The sequence below is a fragment of the Oncorhynchus nerka genome, unplaced genomic scaffold (assembly GCF_034236695.1).
Source record: "Oncorhynchus nerka isolate Pitt River unplaced genomic scaffold, Oner_Uvic_2.0 unplaced_scaffold_1867, whole genome shotgun sequence".
Lineage (NCBI taxonomy): Eukaryota > Metazoa > Chordata > Actinopteri > Salmoniformes > Salmonidae > Oncorhynchus > Oncorhynchus nerka.
The window spans coordinates 25001-48724 of record NW_027039462.1 but is presented as its reverse complement, the minus strand read 5'-3'; the positions used below and the strand labels follow the sequence as shown (position 1 = coordinate 48724).

The 23724-nt window shown below is 48.7% G+C and overlaps 1 protein-coding gene across 2 annotated transcripts in view; it reads right to left on the bottom strand.

The window, feature by feature from the left end:
- Window positions 1-17172: 17172 nt before the first annotated feature.
- The window catches only part of LOC135567670 (NLR family CARD domain-containing protein 3-like), a 23452-nt gene continuing 16900 nt past the window's right edge, over window positions 17173-23724 (bottom strand). The window contains exon 5 of one of the 2 annotated variants that reach the window (XM_065014969.1): window positions 17173-20158. In XM_065014969.1, the coding sequence (XP_064871041.1) occupies window positions 19629-20158 (530 nt within the window). In that variant the 3' untranslated portion in view covers window positions 17173-19628. Of the gene's footprint in view, window positions 20159-22860 lie in introns of those variants that run through there. The other variant, XM_065014968.1, reaches the window with a different exon arrangement.

Sequence of the window (23724 nt, the reverse complement as noted above, 5' to 3'; positions counted from 1 at the left end):
TGATGGAATGGAAAACAGAATGGTAGTGGAATGGTGATGGAATGGAAAACAGAATGGTAGTGGAATGGGATGGAACGGAAAACAGAATGGTAGTGGAATGGTGATGGAATGGAGAATGGCAGTGGAATGGGTGATGGAATGGAAAACAGAATGGTAGTGGAATGGTGATGGAATGGAAAACAGAATGGTAGTGGAATGGTGATGGAATGGAAAACAGAATGGTAGTGGAATGGTGATGGAATGGAAAACAGAATGGTAGTGGAATGGTGATGGAATGGAAAACAGAATGGTAGTGGAATGGTGATGGAATGGAAAACAGAATGGTGATGGAATGGTGAAGGAATGGCAGTGGAATTGTAAACAGAATGGTAGTGCAGAAAAATTAATTCATGCTTTTGTCACTTCTAGGTTAGACTACTGCAATGCTCTATTTTCCGGCTACCCGGATAAAGCACTAAATAAACTTCAGTTAGTGCTAAATACGGCTGATAGAATCCTGACTAGAACCAAAAAATTGATCATATTACTCCAGTGCTAGCCTCTCTACACTGGCTTCCTGTCAAAGCAAGGGCTGATTTCAAGGTTTTACTGCTAACCTACAAAGCATTACATGGGCTTGCTCCTACCTATCTCTCTGATTTGGTCCTGCCGTACATACCTACACGTACACTACGGTCACAAGACGCAGGCCTCCTAATTGTCCCTAGAATTTCTAAGCAACCAGCTGGAGGCAGGGCTTTCTCCTATAGAGCTCCATTTTTATGGAACGGTCTGCCTACCCATGTCAGAGACGCAAACTCGGTCTCAACCTTTAAGTCTTTACTGAAGACTCATCTCTTCAGTGGGTCATATGATTGAGTGTAGTCTGGCCCAGGAGTGTGAAGGTGAACGGAAAGGCTCTGGAGCAACGAACCACCCTTGCTGTCTCTGCCTGGCCGGTTCCCCTCTTTCCACTGGGATTCTCTGCCTCTAACCCTATTACAGGGGCTGAGTCACTGGCTTACTGGGGCTCTCTCATGCCGTCCCTGGAGGGGGTGCGTCACCTGAGTGGGTTGATTCACTGTTGTGGTCGTCCTGTCTGGGTCGGCCCCCCCCCCCCTTGGGTTGTGCCGTGGCGGAGATCTTTGTGGCCTATACTCAGCCTTGTCTCAGGATGGTAAATTGGTGGTTGAAGATATCCCTCTAGTGGTGTGGGGGCTGTGCTTGGCAAAGTGGGTGGGGTTATATCCTTCCTGTTTGGCCCTATCCGGGGTGTCCTCGGATGGGGCCACAGTGTCTCCTGACCCCTCCTGTCTCAGCCTCCAGTATTTATGCTGCAGTAGTTTATGTGTCGGGGGCTAGGGTCAGTTTGTTATATCTGGGTACTTCTCCTGTCCTATTCGGTGTCCTGTGTGAATCTAAGTGATGCGTTCTCTCAATTCTCTCCTTATCTCCTTTCTTTCTCTCTCTCGGAGGACCTGAGCCCTAGGACCATGCCCCAGGACTACCTGACATGATGACTCCTTGCTGTCCCCAATCCACCTGTCTGTGCTGCTGCTCCAGTTTCAACTGTTCTGCCTTATTATTCGACCATGCTGGTCATTTATGAACATTTGAACATCTTGGCCATGTTCTGTTATAATCTCCACCCGGCACAGCCAGAAGAGGACTGGCCACCCCACATAGCCTGGTTCCTCTCTAGGTTTCTTCCTAGGTTTTGGCCTTTCTAGGGAGTTTTCCTAGCCACCGTGCTTCTACACCTGCATTGCTTGCTGTTTGGGGTTTTAGGCTGGGTTTCTGTACAGCACTTTGAGATATCAGCTGATGTACGAAGGGCTATATAAATACATTTGATTTGATTTGATTACTGGAATGATGATGAAATGGTAATGGAATGGTGATGGAATGGTGATGGAAGACTGACAGTACAGACAGAGATGTTCCACTCTGTAACTGCTAGATGGAGACTGACAGTATTGTAGAGATGTTCCTCTCTGTAACTGTTAGATGTAGACTGACAGTATTGTAGAGACAGAGATGTTCCTCTCTGTAACTGCTAGATGGAGACTGACAGTATTGTGTGACCTGCCGAGTCGAAAGGATGGGCAGATGTCCGGCCCCCAAGCAACCTTTCAGGTCACAGGTCACACACGGAGGGTTTGAGAGGCAGGTTTATGGTTCCTCCTAGACTCTCAGGAGTTAACACACACACGGAGGGTTTGAGAGGCAGGTTTATGGTTCCCACTAGACTCTCAGGAGTTAACACACACACGGAGGGTTTGAGAGGCAGGTTTATGGATCCCACTAGACTCTCAGGAGTTAACACACACACGGAGGGTTTGAGAGGCAGGTTTATGGTTCCCACTAGACTCTCAGGAGTTAACACACACACGGAGGGTTTGAGAGGCAGGTTTATGGATCCTCCTAGACTCTCAGGAGTTAACACACACAGGTCAGGGTGGGTTTGAGAGGCAGGTTTATGGTTCCCCCTAGACTCTCAGGAGTTAACACACACAGGTCAGGGAGGGTTTGAGAGGCAGGTTTATGGTTCCTCCTAGACTCTCAGGAGTTACACACACAGGTCAGGGAGGGTTTGAGAGACAGGTGTATGGTTCCCACTAGACTCTCAGGAGTTAACACACACAGGTCAGGGAGGGTTTGAGAGGCAGGTTTATGGTTCCCCTAGACTCTCTGGAGTTAACACACACAGGTCAGGGAGGGTTTGAGAGGCAGGTTTATGGTTCCCCCTAGACTCTCAGGAGTTAACACACACAGGTCAGGGAGGGTTTGAGAGGCAGGTGTATGGTTCCTCCTAGACTCTCAGGAGTTAACACACACACGGAGGGTTTGAGAGGCAGGTGTATGGTTCCTCCTAGACTCTCAGGAGTTAACACACACGGAGGGTTTGAGAGGCAGGTTTATGGATCCTCCTAGACTCTCAGGAGTTAACACACACAGGTCAGGGAGGGTTTGAGAGACAGGTGTATGGTTCCCACTAGACTCTCAGGAGTTAACACACACAGGTCAGGGAGGGTTTGAGAGGCAGGTGTATGGTTCCTCCTAGACTCTCAGGAGTTAACACACACAGGTCAGGGAGGGTTTGAGAGGCAGGTGTATGGTTCCTCCTAGACTCTCAGGAGTTAACACACACACGGAGGGTTTGAGAGGCAGGTTTATGGTTCCTCCTAGACTCTCAGGAGTTAACACACACAGGTCAGGGAGGGTTTGAGAGGCAGGTGTATGGTTCCTCCTAGACTCTCAGGAGTTAACACACACACGGAGGGTTTGAGAGGCAGGTTTATGGTTCCTCCTAGACTCTCAGGAGTTAACACACACACGGAGGGTTTGAGAGGCAGGTTTATGGTTCCTCCTAGACTCTCAGGAGTTAACACACACACGGAGGGTTTGAGAGGCAGGTTTATGGATCCTCCTAGACTCTCAGGAGTTAACACACACAGGTCAGGGAGGGTTTGAGAGGCAGGTGTATGGTTCCCCCTAGACTCTCAGGAGTTAACACACACACGGAGGGTTTGAGAGGCAGGTTTATGGTTCCCACTAGACTCTCAGGAGTTAACACACACGGAGGGTTTGAGAGGCAGGTTTATGGATCCTCCTAGACTCTCAGGAGTTAACACACACAGGTCAGGGAGGGTTTGAGAGACAGGTGTATGGTTCCCACTAGACTCTCAGGAGTTAACACACACAGGTCAGGGAGGGTTTGAGAGGCAGGTGTATGGTTCCTCCTAGACTCTCAGGAGTTAACACACACAGGTCAGGGAGGGTTTGAGAGGCAGGTGTATGGTTCCTCCTAGACTCTCAGGAGTTAACACACACACGGAGGGTTTGAGAGGCAGGTTTATGGTTCCTCCTAGACTCTCAGGAGTTAACACACACACGGAGGGTTTGAGAGGCAGGTTTATGGATCCTCCTAGACTCTCAGGAGTTAACACACACAGGTCAGGGAGGGTTTGAGAGGCAGGTGTATGGTTCCCCTAGACTCTCAGGAGTTACACACACACGGAGGGTTTGAGAGGCAGGTTTATGGTTCCCACTAGACTCTCAGGAGTTAACACACACACAGAGGGTTTGAGAGGCAGGTTTATGGATCCTCCTAGACTCTCAGGAGTTAACACACACAGGTCAGGGTGGGTTTGAGAGGCAGGTTTATGGTTCCCCCTAGACTCTCAGGAGTTAACACACACAGGTCAGGGAGGGTTTGAGAGGCAGGTTTATGGTTCCCTAGACTCTCAGGAGTTAATACACACAGGTCAGGAGGGTTTGAGAGAGGCAGGTTTATGGTTCCCCCTAGACTCTCTGTAGTTAACACACACAGGTCAGGAGGGTTTGAGAGGTAGGTTTATGGTTCCCTAGACTCTCAGGAGTTAACACACACAGGTCAGGAGGGCTTGAGAGACAGGTGTATGGTTCCCACTAGACTCTCAGGAGTTATCACACACGGAGGGCTTTGAGAGGCAGGTTTATGGATCCTCCTAGGACTCTCAGAGCACACACAGGTCAGGAGGGTTTGAGAGAGGTGTATGGTTCTCCTAGACTCTCAGAGCACACACACGGAGGGTTTGAGAGGCAGGTGTATGGTTCCTCCTAGACTCTCAGAGCACCACACACGGAGGGTTTGAGAGGCAGGTTTATGGATCCTCCTAGACTCTCAGGAGTTAACACACAGGTCAGGGAGGGTTTGAGAGACAGGTGTATGGTTCCCACTAGACTCTCAGGGTGAGCAACACACACAGGTCAGGGAGGGTTTGAGAGGCAGGTGTATGGTTCCTCCTAGACTCTCAGGAGTTAACACACAGGTCAGGGAGGTTTGAGAGGCAGGTGTATGGTTCCTCCTAGACTCTCAGGAGTTAACACACACACGGAGGGTTTGAGAGAGCAGGTTTATGGTTCCTCCTAGACTCTCAGGAGTTAAAACACACAGGTCAGGGAGGGTTTGAGAGGCAGGTGTATGGTTCCTCCTAGCTCTCAGGAGTTAACACACACACGGGAGTGGTTTGAGAGGCCCAGGTTTATGGTTCCTCCTAGACTCTCCAACAGGTTAACACACAGGTAAAAAGGGGAGGGTTTGAGAGGCAGGTGTATGGTTCCTCCTAGACTCTCAGGAGTTAGCCACACACACGGAGGGTTTGAGAGGCAGGTTTATGGTTCCTCCTAGACTCTCAGGAGTTAACACACACAGGTCAGGGAGGGTTTGAGAGGCAGGTGTATGGTTCCTCCTAGACTCTCAGGAGTTAACACACACACGGAGGGTTTGAGGCAGGTTTATGTTCTCCTAGACTCTCAGGAGTTAACACACACACGGAGGTTTGAGAGGCAGGTTTATGGATCCTCCTAGACTCTCAGGAGTTAACACACACAGGTCAGGGAGGTTTGAGAGGCAGGTGTATGGTTCCCCTAGACTCTCAGGAGTTAACACACACACGGAGGGTTTGAGAGGCAGGTTTATGGTTCCCACTAGACTCTCAGGAGTTAACACACACGGAGGGTTTGAGAGGCAGGTTTATGGATCCTCCTAGACTCTCAGGAGTGACAGGTCAGGAGGGTTTGAAGAAGGTGATGGTTCCGACTAGACATCTCAGAGTTAACACACAGGTCAGGAGGGTTTGAGAGGCAGGTGTATGGTTCCTTCCTGGACTCTGGCTCACACTGCACCTAGGTCAGGGTGGTTTGAGAGGCAGGTGTATGGTTCTCCCTGAAGCTCTCAGATGACACACGGAGGGTTTGAGAGGCAGGTTTATGGTTCCTCCTAGACTCTCAGGGTTAACACACAGGTCAGGGAGGGTTTCCAGAGGCAGGTCTCTGGTGACCTCCTAGACTCTCAGGAGTCGCTCATCAACGGAGGGTTTGAGAGGCAGGTTTATGGTTCCTCCTGTCTTCAGGAGACACACACAGGTCAGGGAGGGTTTGAGGCAGGTGTATGGTTCCTCCTAGACTCTCAGGAGTTAACACACACACGGAGGGTTTGAGAGGCAGGTTTATGGTTCCTCCTAGACTCTCAGGAGTTAAACACACACGGAGGGTTTGAGAGGCAGGTTTATGGATCCTCCTAGACTCTCAGGAGTTAACACACCAGGTCAGGGAGGGTTTGAGAGGCAGGTGTATGGTTCCCCTAGACTCTCAGGAGTTAACACACACACGGAGGGTTTGAGAGGCAGGTTTATGGTTCCCACTAGACTCTCAGGAGTTAACACACACAGAGGGTTTGAGAGGCAGGTTTATGGATCCTCCTAGACTCTCAGGAGTTAACACACAGGTCAGGGAGGGTTTGAGAGGCAGGTTTATGGTTCCCCTCCAGACTCTCAGGAGTTAACACACAGGTCGGGCCCAGCTTGGTTTATGGTTCCTACCTGCTCTCAGGAGTTAACACACAGGTCAGGGAGGTTTGAGAGGCATGGTTCCTCCTAGACTCTCAGGAGTTAACACACACAGGTCGGAGGGTTTGGGGCAGGTTTATGGTTCCTCCTAGACTCTCAGGAGTTAACACACACACGGAGGGTTGAGAGGCAGGTTTATGGTTCCTCCTAGACTCTCAGGAGTTAACACACACAGGTCAGGGAGGGTTTGAGAGGCAGGTGTATGGTTCCCCTAGACTCTCAGGAGTTGCACCGACCAGGAGGTTTAACGCAGACTCTCAGGGTTAACACACACACAGAGGGTTTGAGAGGCAGGTTTATGGATCCTCCTAGACTCTCAGGAGTTAACACACACAGGTCAGGGAGGGTTTGAGAGGCAGGTTTATGGTTCTCCTAGACTCTCAGGAGTTAACACACACAGGTCAGGGAGGGTTTGAGAGGCAGGTTTATGGTTCCTCCTAGACTCTCAGGAGTTAACACACACAGGTCAGGGAGGGTTTGAGAGGCAGGTTTATGGTTCCCCTAGACTCTCAGGAGTTAACACACACAGGTCAGGGAGGGTTTGAGAGGCAGGTTTATGGTTCCCTAGACTCTCAGGAGTTAACACACAGGTCAGGGGAGGGTTTGAGGCAGGAGACTCTCAAGTTAACACACACGGAGGGTTTGAGAGGCAGGTGTATGGTTCCTCCTAGACTCTCAGGAGTTAACACACACAAGGTTTATGGATCTCCTAGACTCTCAGGGTTAACACACACAGGTCAGGGAGGTTTGAGGCAGGTGTATGGTCCTCCTAGACTCTCAGGAGTTAACACAGGTCACTGGTTTGAGAGGCAGGTTTATGGTTCCTCCTAGACTCTCAGGAGTTGCACACACAGGTCAGGAGGGTTTGAGAGGCAGGTGTATGGTTCCTCCTAGACTCTCAGGAGTTAACACACAGGTCAGGGGGTTTGAGAGGCAGGTTTATGGTTCCTCCTAGACTCTGAGGAGTTAACACACACAGGTCAGGGAGGGTTTGAGAGGCAGGTGTATGGTTCCTCCTGGCCTCTCAGGAGTTCACACACGGAGGGTTTGAGAGGCAGGGTATGGTTCCTCCTAGACTCTCAGGACGCCACACACACGGAGGGTTTGAGAGGCAGGTTTATGGTTCCTCCTAGACTCTCAGAGTTAACACACACACGGAGGGTTTGAGAGGCAGGTTTATGGATCCTCCTAGACTCTCAGGAGTTAAACACACAGGTCAGGGAGGGTTTGAGAGGCAGGTGTGGGTTCCCCTAGACTCTCAGGTGAAACACAGGTCAGGGAGGGTTGAGAGGCAGGTGTATGGTTCCTCCTAGACTCTCAGGAGTTAACACACAGGTCAGGAGGGTTTGAGAGGCAGGTTTATGGATCCTCCTAGACTCTCAGGAGTTAACACACACAGGTCAGGGAGGGTTTGAGAGGCAGGTTTATGGATCCTCCTAGACTCTCAGGAGTTAACACACACAGGTCAGGAGGGTTTGAGAGGCAGGTGTATGGTTCCCTAGACTCTCAGGAGTTACACACACAGGTCAGGAGGGTTTGAGAGGCAGGTGTATGGTTCCTCCTAGACTCTCAGAGTTAACACACAGGTCAGGGAGGGTTTGAGAGGCAGGTTTATGGTTCCTCCTAGACTCTCAGGAGTTAACACACACAGGTCAGGGAGGGTTTGAGAGGCAGGTGTATGGTTCCCCTAGACTCTCAGCTCTGCTTGTGGGGATTGGTAGTGGTGTGGACAGCTCTGGTTGTGGTTGATTGGTAGTGGTGTGGACAGCTCTGGTTGTGGTTGATTGGTAGTGGTGTGGACAGCTCTGGTTGTGGTTGATTGGTAGTGGTGTGGACAGCTCTGGTTGTGGTTGATTGGAAGTGGTGTGGACAGCTCTGGTTGTGGTTGATTGGTAGTGGTGTGGACAGCTCTGGTTGTGGTTGATTGGTAGTGGTCTGGACAGCTCTGGTTGTGGTTGATTGGTAGTGGTCTGGAACAGCTCTGGTTGTGGTTGATTGGTAGTGGTGTGAACAGCTCTGGTTGTGGTTGATTGGTAGTGGTGTGGACAGCTCTGGTTGTGGATTGGTAGTGGTGTGGACAGATTGGTTGATTGGTAGTGGTGTGGACAGCTCTGGTTGTGGTTGATTGGTAGTGGTGTGGACAGCTCTGGTTGTGGTTGATTGGTAGTGGTCTGGACAGCTCTGGTTGTGGTTGATTGGTAGTGGTGTGGACAGCTCTGGTTGTGGTTGATTGGTAGTGGTGTGGACAGCTCTGGTTGTGGTTGATTGGTAGTGGTGTGGACAGCTCTGGTTGTGGTTGATTGGTAGTGGTGTGGACAGCTCTGGTTGTGGTTGATTGGTAGTGGTGTGGACAGCTTTGGGTTGTGAGGGGCTGACAACAGTCACCGACAGGGAATTCGTAACAGAGGTGTTTTCCAAAATCATTGTTAACCTTTTCAAGTAAAACTTTAACATCAAATTAAAACCAAGATGACTGCTTTAATGCATTACAATATAAACAGCAGGCTATAGTCCTATTTCAATCATACTGAAATACATTTAACTTGTCCATTCCCTTTGTGTGATTATTCTGATGAAGGCTGAAACATTAATATTTTAACCTTGATTAAATAAAACAAATCATTTTCCTGGGCCAAACCTGGAAGACACTGGGCCAAACCTGGACGACGCTGGGCCAAACCTGGACGACATTGGGCCAAACCTGGACGACACTGGGCCAAACCTGGAAGACACTGGGCCAAACCTGGACGACGCTGGGCCAAACCTGGACGACATTGGGCCAAACCTGGACGACACTGGGCCAAACCTGGACGACACTGGGCCAAACCTGGACGCCGCTGGGCCAAACCTGGACGACGCTGGGCCAAACCTGGACGACACTGGGCCAAACCTGGACGCCGCTGTGTCAAACCTGGACGCCGCTGGGCCAAACCTGGACGACGCTGGGCCAAACCTGGACGACACTGGGCCAAACGAAGACGACACTGGGCCAAACCTGGATGACACTGGGCCAAACCTGGCCAAACCTGGACGACGCTGGGCCAAACCTGGACGACGCTGGGCCTCTATCACTGTGATGCAGTGCCTTAGACCACTGTGATATAGCCTGGAATCAAACCAGGGTCTATAGTGACACCTCTAGCACTGTGATGCAGTGCCTTAGACCACTGTGATGTAGCCTGGAATCAAACCAGGGTCTGTAGTGACACCTCTAGCACTGTGATGCAGTGCCTTAGACCACTGTGATACAATTAACGTTACAGCAGGACAGAGCATGTAGCCTAGGCCTGATAACTGATCAGAGCTCAAACCTACTCTGACTATTGAATGTCTGATGACGACCTAACTTTCTGTTCCCCTCTTTCTTCAGCAAGCTTTGTTCTGCCTTTATCTAGGCTGGTACTGATAGAGCGATGAGACCTGGGTTCTATCAGGTGGTCTATATATATATATAGTGGCAGTAGTAGTGGCTAGTAGTGATAGAGAGATGAGACCTGGGTTCTATCAGGTGGTCTATATATATATATATATAGTGGCAGTAGTAGTGGCTAGTAGTGATAGAGAGATGAGACCTGGGTTCTATCAGGTGGTCTATATATATATATATAGTGGCAGTAGTAGTGGCTAGTAGTGATAGAGAGATGAGACCTGGGTTCTATCAGGTGGTCTATATATATATATATATAGTGGCAGTAGTAGTGGCTAGTAGTGATAGAGATATGAGACCTGGGTTCTATCAGGTGGTCTGTCTATACAGTGCCTTGCGAAAGTATTCGGCCCCCTTGAACTTTGCGACCTTTTGCCACATTTCAGGCTTCAAACATAAAGATATAAAACTGTATTTTTTTGTGAAGAATCAACAACAAGTGGGACACAATCATGAAGTGGAACTACATTTATTGGATATTTCAAACTTTTTTAACAAATCAAAAACTGAAAAATTGGGCAAAAGCCTGAGATTGGGGCAAAAGGTCGCAAAGTTCAAGGGGGCCGAATACTTTCGCAAGGCACTGTATATATAGTGGCAGTAGTAGTGGCTAGTAGTGATAGAGAGATGAGACCTGGGTTCTATCAGGTGGTCTATATATATATATATAGTGGCAGTAGTAGTGGCTAGTAGTGATAGAGAGATGAGACCTGGGTTCTATCAGGTGGTCTATATATATATATATAGTGGCAGTAGTAGTGGCTAGTAGTGATAGAGAGATGAGACCTGGGTTCTATCAGGTGGTCTATATATATATATATAGTGGCAGTAGTAGATGGGGGGTGTATATGGAAGTACGTTGGCCTACAGGACACTGTGTGTGTATTAGAGCTCCCAGACAGGATTGTAGTGAGGCACAGATCTGGGAAAGGGTACCAAAATAATTATGCAGCATTGAAGGTCCCCAAGAACACTGTGGCCTCCATCATTCTGAAACGGAAGTAGTTTGGAACCTCCAAGACTCTTCCTGAAGCTGGCCGCCCTGTGAAACTGAGCAATTAGTGGAGAAGGGCCTTGGCCAGGGAGGTGACCAAGAACCCGATGGGAGATTGGAGAACCTTCCAGAAGGACAACCATCTCTGCAGCACTCCACCAATCAGGCCTTTATGGTAGAGTGGCCAGATGGAAGCCAGTCCTCCGTAAAAGGCACATGACAGTCCGCTTGGAGTTTTCCAAAAGGCACCTAAAGCACTCTCAGACCATGAGAAACAAGATTCTCTGGTCTTTTGAAACCAAGATTTAACTGGTTTGCTAAGCAAACTGAATGCTAAGCATCACATCTGGAGGTAACCTGGCACCATCCCTACGATGAAGTATGGTGGTGGCAGCATCATGCTGTGAGGATGTTTTTCAGCTGCAGGGACTGGGAGACTAATCGGGATTAAGGGTGAACAGATGAACAGAGCAAAGTACAGAGAGATCCTTGATGAAAACCTGCTCCAGAGCGCTCAGGACTTCAGACTTGTGATTAAGGTTGACCTTCCAAAAGGACAACAACCCGAAGCACACAGCCAAGACAACGCAGGAGTGGCTTCTGGACAAGTCTCTGAATGCCTTTGAATGGCCAATCCACAGCCCAGAACCCGATCAAACATCTCTGGAGAGAACTGAAAATAGCTGTGCAGCGACGCTCCCAATCCAACCTGACAGAGCTTGAGAGGATCTGCAGAGAAGAATGGCAGAACCTCCCCAAATACAGGTGTGCCAAGCTTGTAGCATCATACCCAATAAGAATCAAGGCTGTAATCGCTGCCAAAGGTGTTTCAACAAAGTGCTGAGTAAAGGGTCTGAATACTTATGTAAATATGATCTATGTTTTTTTTAAATAAAAATGTTCACACATAAACCGTTTTTGCTTTGTAATTCTGGGTTATTGTGTGTAGATTGATGAGGGGAAAAACACATTTAATCCATTTTAGAATAAGGCTGTAACATGACAAAATGTGTAAAAAGTCAAGGGGTCTGTCACGCCCTGGTCTAGTATTTTGTGTTTTTCTTCATGTATTGGGTCAGGCCAGGGTGTGGCATGGAGTTTTTGTATTGTGGTGTGTTTTGTCTTGGGGTTTTGGTGTGCATGTTTTTGGGATTGTAGCTAGTGGGGTTATCTAGCAAAGTCTATGGCTGTCTGGAGTGGTTCTCAATCAGAGGCTGGTGGTTATCGTTGTCTCTGATTGGGAACCATATTTAGGCAGCCATATTCTTTGAGTTTGTCGTGGGTGATTGTCCTATCTGTCCTATGTGTACTCTCTGTTAGTTTGCACAAGTATAGGCTGTTTTCGTTTATTGTTTTGTAGTGTTCGTGTTTAGTCGTGTTTACGTTTGTTTAAATAAACATGGATCGCAATCGACACGCTGCAGTTTGGTCCGACTCTCCTTCATCACAACTAGAAAGCCGTAACAGGGTCTGAATACTTTCTGAATGCACTGTAAATCAGTATATTAGTCTCTCTCTCTCTGCAGTGATGTTGTTTTCATCACTTCTGGTTTAACACTGCCATCAAGTGGTGATTGTCCAAACTTCACCACTGTTAAGATAGATAGAGCAGAGAATGTGGGAGAGAGAGAGAGAGAGAGAGAGAGAGCAGAGTGTGGGAGAGAGAGAGAATAGAGAGAGAGCAGAGAGTGTGGGAGAGAGAGAGCAGAGAGTGTGGGAGAGAGAGAGCAGAGAGTGTGGGAGAGAGATAGCAGAGAGTGTGGGAGAGAGAGAGCAGAGAGTGTGGGAGAGAGAGCAGAGAGTGTGTGTGAGAGAGAGAAGAGAGCAGAGCACACAGAGAGAGCAGAGAGCGGGGAAAAGAGAGAGAGAGCAGAGAGAGAGAGCAGAGAGAGGGGAGGGGGAGCGGAGACCAGGCTTCGAGAACAAAGAGAGAGAGCAGAGAGTGAGATCAAAGAGAGCAGAGATAATAGAGTGAGAGAGCAGAGAGAGCGGGTAGAGAGAACAGCAGAGCAGAGAGCAGAGAGAACAAAGGGCAGAGAGAGAAGAAAACAGAGAGAGAGCAGAGAGAGCAGAGAACAGAGAGAGAGAGCAGAGAGAAGAGAGAGAGCAGAGAACAGAGAGAGAAGAGAGAGAGAGCAGAGAGAAGAGAGAGAGAGCAGAGAGAACAGAGAGAGCAGAGAACAGAGAGAAGAGAGAGCAGAGAAAGCAGAGGAGAGAGAGCAGAGAACAGAGAGAGCAGAGGGAGAGAGAGAGCAGAGAACAGAGAGAGCAGAGAACAGAGAGAAAAGAGAGCAGAGAGCATAGAGAGAGACAGCAGATAACGAGAGCAGAAAGAGAGAGAGCAGAGAGAGAGGAGAGAGAACAGAGAAAAGCGAGAGAGCAGAGAGTGTGTGAGAGAGAGAGAAGAGAGCAGAGCACACAGAGAGATCAGAGAGCAGGGAAAAGAGAGAGAGAGCAGAGAGAGAGCAGAAAAAAGAGAGCAGAGAGTTGAGAGAGCAGAAAGCAGGCAGAAAGCAGGCTGAGAGAGCAAAGAGCGAGAGCAGAGAGAAGAGAGAAGGCTGAGAGAGGGCAGAGAGCATTAGAGAGAGAGAGAGAGAGAGAGAGAGAGAGAGAGGGGGAGGGAGGGAGAGAGCGGAGAGCAGGCTGAGAGAACAAAGCGAGCAGAGAGTAAGAGAGAGATCAAAGAGAGCAGAGATAATAGAGAGTGTGAGAGCAGAGAGAGCAGAGAGCAGAGAGAACAAAGGGCAGAGAGAGAGCAGAGAACAGAGAGAAGAGAGAGCAGATAAGGCAGAGAGAGTGAGAGAGCAGAGAACAGAGAGAAGAGAGCAGACAGAGAAGAGGGAGAGAGAGAGCAGAGAACAGAAAGAGCAGAGAAGAGAGAGAAGAGAGCAGAGAGAGAGGGAGCAGAGAGCAGAGGGAGAGAGAAGAGACCAGATAGGGAGAGAAGAGACCAGATAGAGAGAGAGAAAAGAGAGAGAGCAGAGGGAGAGAGAGAGAGAGCAGAGAGAGAGAGCAGAGAGAGCAGAGAAAAGCGAGAGAGCAGAGAGTGTGTGTGTGAGAGAGAAGAGAGCAGGGAAAAGAGAGAGAGAGAGCAGAGAGAGAGCAGAAAAAAGAGAGCAGAGAGTTGAGAGAGCAGAAAGCAGGCAGAACGCAGGCTGAGAGAGCAGAGAGCGAGAGCAGAGAGAAGAGAGAAGGCTGAGAGAGGGCAGAGAGCATTAGAGAGAGAGAGAGGGGGGAGAGAGCGGAGAGCAGGCTGAGAGAGCAAAGCGAGCAGAGAGTGAGAGAGAGATCAAAGAGAGCAGAGAGAGCAGAGATAATACAGAGTGTGAGAGCAGAGAGAGAGCAGAGAGGGCAGAGAGAGAGCAGGGCAGAGAGGGCAGAGAGAGAGCAGAGAACAGAAAGAAGAGAGCAGACAGAGAAGAGGGAGAGAGAGAGCAGAGAACAGAGAGAGCAGAGAACAGAGAGAAGAGAGAGCAGAGACAGAGGGAGCAGAGAGAGACAGTAGATAATGAGAGCAGAAAGAGAGAGAGCAGAGAGTAGAGGGAGAGAGAAGAGACCAGATAGGGAGAGAGAAAAGAGAGAGAGCAGAGAGAGAGAGCAGAGGGAGAGAGAGAGAGAGCAGAGAGAAAGAGCAGAGAGAGAGCGAGCAGAGAGATAGCAGAATGAGAGAGGAGAGAGAGAGAGCAGAGAGAGAGCAGAGGGAGAGAGATAGCAGAGAGAGCGAGCAGAGAGCAGAGAGAGTGAGAAGAGAGAGAGAGCAGAGAGGGCAGAGAGAGGGCAGAGAAAGAGAGAGAGCAGAGAGGAAGAGCAGAGAGAGCAGATAAAATAGAGAGCAGCAGAGCAGAGAGTAGAGAGAGCAGAGGGAGCAGAGGGAGAGAGAGAACAGAGAGAGCAGAGAACAGAGAGAAGAGAGAGCAGAGAGCATAGAGAGGGAGCAGAGAGAGACCGCAGATAACGAGAGCAGAAAGAGAGAGAGCAGAGAGAGAGAGCAGAGAGCAGAGAAAAGCAAGAGAGCAGAAAGCAGAGAGCAGAGCACACAGAGAGAGCAGAGAGCAGGGAAAAGAGAGAGAGCAGAGAGAGAGCAGAGAGAGAGCAGAGAAAAGAGAGCAGAGAGTTGAGAGAGCAGAAAGCAGGCAGAGAGAGAGAGAGAGAGAGAGAGAGAGAGAGAGAGAGCACAAAGAGAGAGAGAGAGAACAAAGGGCAGAGAGAGCAGAGAAAGTAGAGGGAGTGAGAGAGCAGAGAACAGAGAGAAGAGAGAGAGAGCAGACAGAGCAGAGGGATGGAGAGAGCAGAGAACAGAGAGAGCATAGAACAGAGAGAAGAGAGAGCAGAGAGAGAGGGAGCAGAGAGAGACAGCAGATAATGAGAGCAGAAAGAGAGAGAGCAGAGAGAGCAGAGAAAAGCGAGAGAGCAGAGAGAGCAAATAGAGAGGCCAGAGGGAGAGAGAAGAGAGCAGAGAGCAGAGGGAGAGAGCAGAGAGCAGAGAGAGAGAGCCGAGAGCAGAGAGAGAGCAGAGTGAAAGAGATAGCTGAGAGAGAGCGAGCAGAGAGCAGGCTGAGAGAGCAGAGAGAGATCGGAGAGCAGAGAGAGCAGAGAGTGAGCAGAGAGCAGAGAGAGTAATAAGAGAGAGAGAGCAGAGAGGGCAGAGAAAGAGAGAGCAGAGAGAGCAGATAAAATAGAGAGCAGCAGAGCAGAGAGCAGAGGGAGCAGAGGGAGAGAGAGAGCAGAGAACAGAGAGACGAGAGATAGCAGAGAACAGAGAGAGAGCAGAGAGAGCAGAAGGAGTGAGAGAGCAGAGAACAGAGAGAGCAGAGGGAGAGAGAGCAGAGAACAGAGAGAGAGCAGAAAACAGAGAGAGAGCAGAGGGCAGAGAGAGAGCAGCAGAGCAGAGAGAGAGCATAGAGAGAGCAGAGAGAGAGCAGAGAACAGAGAGAGAGCGCAGAGAGAGAGCAGAGGGAGAAAGAGAGAGAGAGAGGGAGCATAGAGCAGAGAGAGCAGAGAGAGCAGAGGGAGAGAGCAGAGAATAGATAGAATAGAGAGAGAGTTAGCAGAGAGCAGGCTGAGAAAGCAAAGAGAGAGTGAGAGAGCAAAGAGTGAGAGAGGAGAGAGAGCAGAGAGCAAAGAGAGAGAGAGCAGAGAGGGCAGAGAGAAAGACCAGAGAGAGAGCAGAGAAAAGAGAGAGCACAGAGAGCAGAAAGAGAGCAGAGAGCAGGCTGAGAGAGAAGAGAGAGCAGAGAGTGAGCAGAAAGAGAGCAGAGAATAGAGAGCAGAGAGAGCAGAGAGAGAGAGCAGAGAAAAGAGAGCAGAGCAGAGAGAGCAGAGAGCAGAGAGAGCAGAGAACAGAGAGAAAAGAGTGAGAGAGCAGAGAGGGAGAGAGCAGAGGGAGAGAGCAGAGAGGGCAGAGAGAGAGAACAGAGAGGGCAGAGAGAGAGAGCAGAGAGAGCAGAGAGAGCTGAGAGCAGAGAGACAGATCAGGGAGAGCAGAGGGCAGAGAGAGCAGAGAGAAACCAGAGAGAGAGCAGAGAGATCAGAGGAAGTGAGAGAGCAGAGAGAGAGAAACAGCAGAGAGAGAGCAGAAAGCAAAGAGATACTCTCTTCTGTTGCTATAGTGACCCTGCATCACAACACTACATTGCTATAGTGACCCTGCATCACAACACTATGTTGCTATAGTGACCCTGCATCACAACACTCTGTTGCTATAGTAACCCTGCATTACAACACTCTGTTGCTATAGTAACCCTGCATTACAACACTCTGTTGTACTAATTGTACAATTTGTTTAATTCTATTCCACATATTTAATTGTTTTGTATTTCATTTCATATTTGTTTCATGTTTCAACCAGTCGCAGGTTAACATCAACCTGACAGAGGAAACGTAAAATCAATAAACAAACTGTTTTCACAATTAACAAGCCTTTTCTTGTTTCAAGTATGTTTTATTATGAAAAGTACAATATATCCTTGTATACTTGTACAACTATGGAGCGTATGTCCAGATATAATTATATATAATTGTACAATTTGTTGTTCAACATAAAAGACATAAAACAAATGATCACATTGGTATTTTAACAGTGTTATTGTCATGTGTGTGTCCAGTGTGTGTGTGTGTCCAGTGTGTGTGTGTGTCCAGTGTGTGTGTGTGTCCAGTGTGTGTGTGTGTGTATGTGTGTGTGTGTGTGTTTGTTTGTCCAGTGTGTGTGTGTCCAGTGTGTGTGTCCAATGTGTCCGGTGTGTGTGTGTGTTATTGTTTGTCCAGTGTGTGTGTGTGTGTGTGTGTCCAGTGTGTCCAGTGTGTGTGTGTGTCCAGTGTGTGTGTGTGTCCAGTGTGTGTGTCCAGTGTGTGTGTGGGTCTTTTTGTTTGTCCAGTGTGTGTGTGTGTTCAGTGTGTGTGTGTGTCCAGTGTGTGTGTGTGTCCAGTGTGTGTGTGTGTGTGTTTGTTTGTCCAGTGTGTGTGTGTGTCCAGTGTGTCCGGTGTGTGTGTGTGTCTTTTTGTTTGTCCAGTGTGTGTGTCCAGTGTGTGTGTGTGTCTTTTTGTTTGTCCAGTGTGTGTGTGTGTTCAGTGTGTGTGTGTGTCCAGTGTGTGTGTGTGTCCAGTGTGTGTGTGTGTCCAGTGTGTGTGTGTGTGTGTCCAGTGTGTGTGTGTGTATGTGTGTGTGTGTGTGTTTGTTTGTCCAGTGTGTGTGTGTCCAGTGTGTGTGTCCAGTGTGTCCAGTGTGTGTGTGTGTGTGTTTTTGTTTGTCCAGTGTGTGTGTGTGTGTGTGTGTGTCAGTGTGTGTGTGTGTCCAGTGTGTGTGTGTCCAGTGTGTGTGTCCAGTGTGTGTGTGTGTCCAGTGTGTGTGTCAGTGTGTGTGTGTGTCCAGTGTGTGTGTGTCCAGTGTGTGTGTCCAGTGTGTGTGTGTGTGTGTGTGTGTGTGTTTGTTTGTCCAGTGTGTGTGTGTCCAGTGTGTGTGTCCAGTGTGTCCAGTGTGTGTGTGTGTCCAGTGTGTCCAGTGTGTGTGTCAGTGTGTGTGTATGTCCAGTGTGTGTGTGTCCAGTGTGTGTGTCCAGTGTGTGTGTGTGTGTGTGTGTGTGTTTGTTTGTCCAGTGTGTGTGTGTCCAGTGTGTGTGTCCAGTGTGTCCAGTGTGTGTGTGTGTGTGTTTTTGTTTGTCCAGTGTGTGTTCAGTGTGTGTGTCAGTGTGTGTGTGTGTCCAGTGTGTGTGTGTGTCCAGTGTGTGTGTGTGTCCAGTGTGTCCAGTGTGTGTGTGTGTGTGTGTGTTTGTCCAGTGTGTGTGTGTGTGTTCAGTGTGTGTGTGTCCAGTGTGTGTGTCTGTGTGTCCAGTGTGTGTGTGTGTGTGTGTGTTTGTCCAGTGTGTGTGTGTGTGTGTTCAGTGTGTGTTTGTCCAGTGTGTGTGTCCTGTGTGTGTGTGTGTCCAGTGTGTGTGTGTGTCCAGTGTGTGTGTGTGTCCAGTGTGTGTGTGTGTGTCCAGTGTGTGTGTGTGTGTCCAGTGTGTGTGTGTGTATGTGTGTGTGTGTGTGTTTGTTTGTCCAGTGTGTGTGTGTCCAGTGTGTCCAGTGTGTGTGTGTTTTTGTTTTGTTCAGTGTGTGTGTGTGTGTGTGTGTCAGTGTGTGTGTGTGTCCAGTGTGTGTGTGTCCAGTGTGTGTGTCCAGTGTGTCCAGTGTATTTGTGTGTCCAGTGTGTCCAGTGTGTGTGTCAGTGTGTGTGTGTGTGTGTCCAGTGTGTGTGTGTCCAGTGTGTGTGTCCAGTGTGTGTGTGTGTGTGTGTGTTTGTTTGTCCAGTGTGTGTGTGTCCAGTGTGTGTGTCCAGTGTGTCCAGTGTGTATGTGTGTCCAGTGTGTGTGTCAGTGTGTGTGTATGTCCAGTGTGTGTGTGTCCAGTGTGTGTGTGTGTGTGTGTGTGTGTGTGTGTTTGTTTGTCCAGTGTGTGTGTGTCCAGTGTGTGTGTCCAGTGTGTGTGTGTGTGTGTGTGTTTTTGTTTGTCCAGTGTGTGTTCAGTGTGTGTGTCAGTGTGTGTGTGTGTCCAGTGTGTGTGTGTGTCCAGTGTGTGTGTGTGTCCAGTGTGTGTGTCCAGTGTGTCCAGTGTGTGTGTGTGTGTTTGTCCAGTGTGTGTGTGTGTGTTCAGTGTGTGTGTGTCCAGTGTGTGTGTGTGTGTCCAGTGTGTGTGTGTGTGTGTGTGTTCAGTGTGTGTTTGTCCAGTGTGTGTGTCCTGTGTGTGTTCAGTGTGTGTTTGTCCATTGTGTGTGTGTGTTCAGTGTGTGTGTGTTTGTGTATTTTTGTTTGTCCAGTGTGTGTGTGTGTGTGTGTGTGTGTGTGTTCAATGTGTGTGTGTCCAGTGTGTGTGTGTGTGTTCAGTGTGTGTGTGTGTCCAGTGTGTTTGTGTGTGTGTTCAGTGTGTGTGTGTGTCCAGTGTGTTTGTGTGTGTGTGTTCAGTGTGTGTTTTTCCAGTGTGTGTGTTTGTCCAGTGTGTGTGTGTGTGTGTGTGTGTGTTCAATGTGTGTGTGTCCAGTGTGTGTGTGTTTGTGTGTGTGTGTGTGTGTGTTTTTGTTTGTCCAGTGTGTGTGTGTTTTTTGTCCAGTGTTTGTGTGTCAAGTCTGTGTGTGTGTGTGTTCAGTGTGTGTGTGTGTGTCCAGCGTGTGTGTGTAGTTTTGTTTGTCCAGTGTGTGTGTGTGTGTGTGTGTGTGTGTGTGTGTGTGTGTGTGTCTATTTGTGTGTGTGTGTGTGTGTGTGTCTATTTGTGTGTGTGTGTGTGTGTGTGTGTGTGTGTGTGTGTGTGTGTGTGTGTGTGTGTGTGTGTGTGTGTGTGTGTGTGTGTGTGTGTGTGTGTGTGTGTATCACTGACAGAGAGACACTGAGTTGGAGTAATAATGAACCCTAAACCCTGGATAGAGGGGCTCAGTGAATGTGGAGGTGAATGTGATCAGGTGGGTCATTGTGTCAGAGGAGGCTCTATAGAAGGACAGAGTGCCGGCTGGCCAGTCCAGATACACTCCTACTCTGTGGGGGCTGGAGGAGGGGACGTCTATGGTAGTGGGATTATTATTGTGACAGGCATAGTAACTGCTGTCAGTGCAGACCAGACTCCAGGACTTGTCATTGTGTCCAAGACAACAGTCCTTCTTCTCTCCTCTCCTGCTGATTCCTTTATATGTCACTCCTATAACAGCCTCTCCACTCCACTCGACCTCCCAGTAACAGCGCCCAGTCAGACCCTCTCTACACAGCACCTGTCTACAGTCCTCAAATCTCTCTGGGTGATCAGGATACGGCTGCTTCTCTGTCCTCCATGTCACCTTTCTGTTCTCCTCAGACAGAGAGAGGAGTCTGTTTACTGTGTTTAGGTCCAGTGTGAGATCACAGACATCTGATGGATGAAACTCAATACCCTCCCTCTCTCTCTTTCAATCTGTTCTGACTCTATACCCTCCCTCTGTTCTGACTCTCTACCCTCCCTCTCTCTCTTTCCCTCTGTTCTGACTCTCTACCCTCCATCTCTCTCTTCCCTCTGTTCTGACTCTCTCCCTCCATCTCTTTCCCTCTGTTCTGACTCTCTACCCTCCCTCTGTTCTGACTCTCTACCCTCCCTCTCTCTCTCTTTCCCTCTGTTCTGACTCTCATCTCTCTCTCTCTTTCCCTCTGTTCTGACTCTCTACCCTCCATCTCTCTCTTCCCTCTGTTCTGACTCTCTACCCTCCCTCTCTCTCTTTCCCTCTGTTCTGACTCTCTCCCCTCCATCCCTCTATTTCCCTCTGTTCTGACTCTCATCTCTCGCTCTTTCTCTCTGTTCTGACTCTCTCCCCTCCATCTCTCTCTTTCCCTCTGTTCTGACTCTCGACCCTCCATCTCTCTCTTCCCTCTGTTCTGACTCTCTACTCTCCCTCTCTCTCTCTTCCCTCTGTTCTGACTCTCTACCCTCCCTCTCTCTCTCTTTCCCTCTGTTCTGACTCTCTCCCCTCCATCCCTCTATTTCCCTCTGTTCTGACTCTCATCTCTCGCTCTTTCTCTCTGTTCTGACTCTCTCCCCTCCATCTCTCTCTTTCCCTCTGTTCTGACTCTCGACCCTCCATCTCTCTCTTCCCTCTGTTCTGACTCTCTCCCCTCCATCTCTCTCTTTCCCTGTTCTGACTCTCTACCCTCCCTCTGTTCTGACTCTCTACTCTCCCTCTCTCTCTCTTCCCTCTGTTCTGACTCTCTCCCCTCCATCTCTCTCTTTCCCTCTGTTCTGACTCTCATCTCTCTCTCTCTCTCTTTCCCTCTGTTCTGACTCTCTACTCTCCCTCTCTCTCTGTGATATCTACGTTTTTTTAAATAAAAATGTTCACACATAAAGTGAACCGTTTTTGCTTTGTAATTCTGGGTTATTGTATGTAGATTGATGAGGGGAAAAACACATTTAATTAATTTTAGAATAAGGCTGTAACGTGACAAAATGTGTAAAAAGTCAAGGGGTCTGAATACTTTCTGAATGTTACTGAATACTTTCTGAATGTTACTGTATATCTGTATATTAGTCTCTCTCTCTCTCTCTCTCTCTCTCTCTCTCTGCAGTGATGTTGTTTTCATCACTTCTGGTTTAACACTGCCATCAAGTGGTGATTGTCCAAACTGCACCACTGTTAAGATAGAGAGAAAAAAGTGTGGGAGAGAGAGAGAGCAGAGAGCAGAGTGTGGGAGAGAGAGCAGAGAGAGCAGAATGTGGGAGAGAGAGAGCAGAATGTGGGAGAGAGAGAGAGCAGAATGTGGGAGAGAGAGCAGAGAGAGCAGAGTGTGGGAGAGAGAGCAGAGAGAGCAGAGTGTGTGGGAGAGAGAGCAGAGAGTGTGAGAGAGAGAGAGAGCAGAGAACAGAGAGAGCAGAGAACAGAGAGAGCAGAGAACAGAGAGAGCAGAGCAGAGCAGAGAGAGAGCAGGCTGAGAGAGCTGATAGAGCAGAGCGAGGAGAAGAGAGCAGAGTGAGATCAGAGAGTGAGAGAGAAGAGGGCAGAGAGAGCAGAGAACAGAGAGAGCAGAGAACAGAGCAGAAAGAGAGAGAACTCTGTTGCTATAGTGACCGTGCATTACAACACTCTGTTGCTATAGTGACCCTGCATTACAACACTCTGTTGCTATAGTGACCCTGCATTACAACACTCTGTTGCTATAGTAACCCTGCATTACATCACTCTGTTGCTATAGTGACCCTGCATTACAACACTCTGTTGCTATAGTGACCCTGCATCACAACACTCTGTTGCTATAGTGACCCTGCATCACAACACTCTGTTGCTATAGTAACCCTGCATTACATCACTCTGTTGCTATAGTAACCCTGCATTACATCACTCTGTTGCTATAGTGACCCTGCATTACAACACTCTGTTGCTATAGTGACCCTGCATCACAACACTCTGTTGCTATAGTGACCCTGCATCACAACACTCTGTTGCTATAGTAACCCTGCATTACATCACTCTGTTGTACAATTTGTTTAATTATATTCCACATATTTAATTGTTTTGTATTTCATTTCATATTTGTTTCATGTTTCAACCAGTCGCAGGTTAACATCAACCTGACAGAGGAAACGTAAAATCAATAAACAAACTGTTTTCACAATTAACAGGCCTTTTCTTGTTTCAAGTATGTTTTATTATGAATAGTACAATATATCCTTGTATACTTGTACAACTATGGAGCGTATGTCCATATATAATTATATATAATTGTATAATTAGTTTTTCAACATAAAAGACAAAACATGATCACATTGGTATTTTAACAGTGTTATTGTCAGAGGTCCTCACAACTATAGAAAGACGCGCATGTGTGTGTCCAGAATGTGTGTGTGTGTGTGTGTGTCCAGAGTGTGTGTGTGTGTGTGTGTCCAGAGTGTGTGTGTGTGTGTGTCCAGTGTGTGTGTGTGTCCAGAGTGTGTGTGTGTCCAGAATGTGTGTGTGTGTGTCCAGTGTGTGTGTGTGTCCAGTGTGTGTGTGTGTCCTGTGTGTGTGTGTGTATTTGTCCAGTGTGTGTTTGTCCACTGTGTGTGTGTGTCAAGAGTGTGTGTGTGTGTGTAGAATGTGTGTGTCCTGAGTGTGTGTGTCCAGTGTGTGTGTGTCCAGTGTGTGTGTGTGTGTCCAGTGTGTGTGTGTGTCCAGAGTGTGTGTGTGTGTGTGTAGAATGTGTGTGTCCTGAGTGTGTGTGTCCAGTGTGTGTGTGTCCAGTGTGTGTGTGTGTGTGTGTCCAGTGTGTGTGTGTGTGTGCCCAGAGTGTGTGTGTCCAGTGTGTGTGTGTGTCCTGTGTGTGTGTGTTTGTGTGTGTGTATTTGTCCAGTGTGTGTTTGTCCAGTGTGTGTGTGTCCAGAGTGTGTGTGTCCAGAGTGTGTGCGTGTGTCCTGTGTGTGTGTTTGTGTGTGTGTGTGTGTTTGTCCAGTGTGTGTGTGTCCAGAGTGTGTGTGTGTGTCCAGTGTGTGTGTGTGTGTCCAGTGTGTGTGTGTGTGTCCAGTGTGTGTGTGTCCAGAGTGTGTGTGTGTCCTGTGCTTGTGTGTCCTGTGTGAGTGTGTGTGTATTTGTCCAGTGTGTGTTTGTCCAGTGTGTGTGTGTCCAGTGTGTGTGTGTGTGTCCAGTGTGTGTGTGTGTCCAGTGTGTGTGTGTGTGTCCTGTCTGTGTGTGTGTGTCCAGTGTGTGTGTGTGTCCAGTGTGTGTGTGTGTCCAGAGTGTGTGTGTGTCCTGTGTGTGTGTCCTGTGTGTGTGTGTGTCCTGTGTGTGTGTGTGTCCTGTGTGTGTGTGTGTGTGACCACTGCGTGTGTGTGTGTGTCCAGAGTGTGTGTTTGTCCTGTGTGTGTGTGTGTGTGTGTGTCAAGTTATTATTTCAGGGACACTGAGGAGTCATCACCCCAATGCCCTGTGTGTCCTGTGTGTGTCGTGTGTGTGTGTGTGTGTCCAGTGTGTGTGTGTG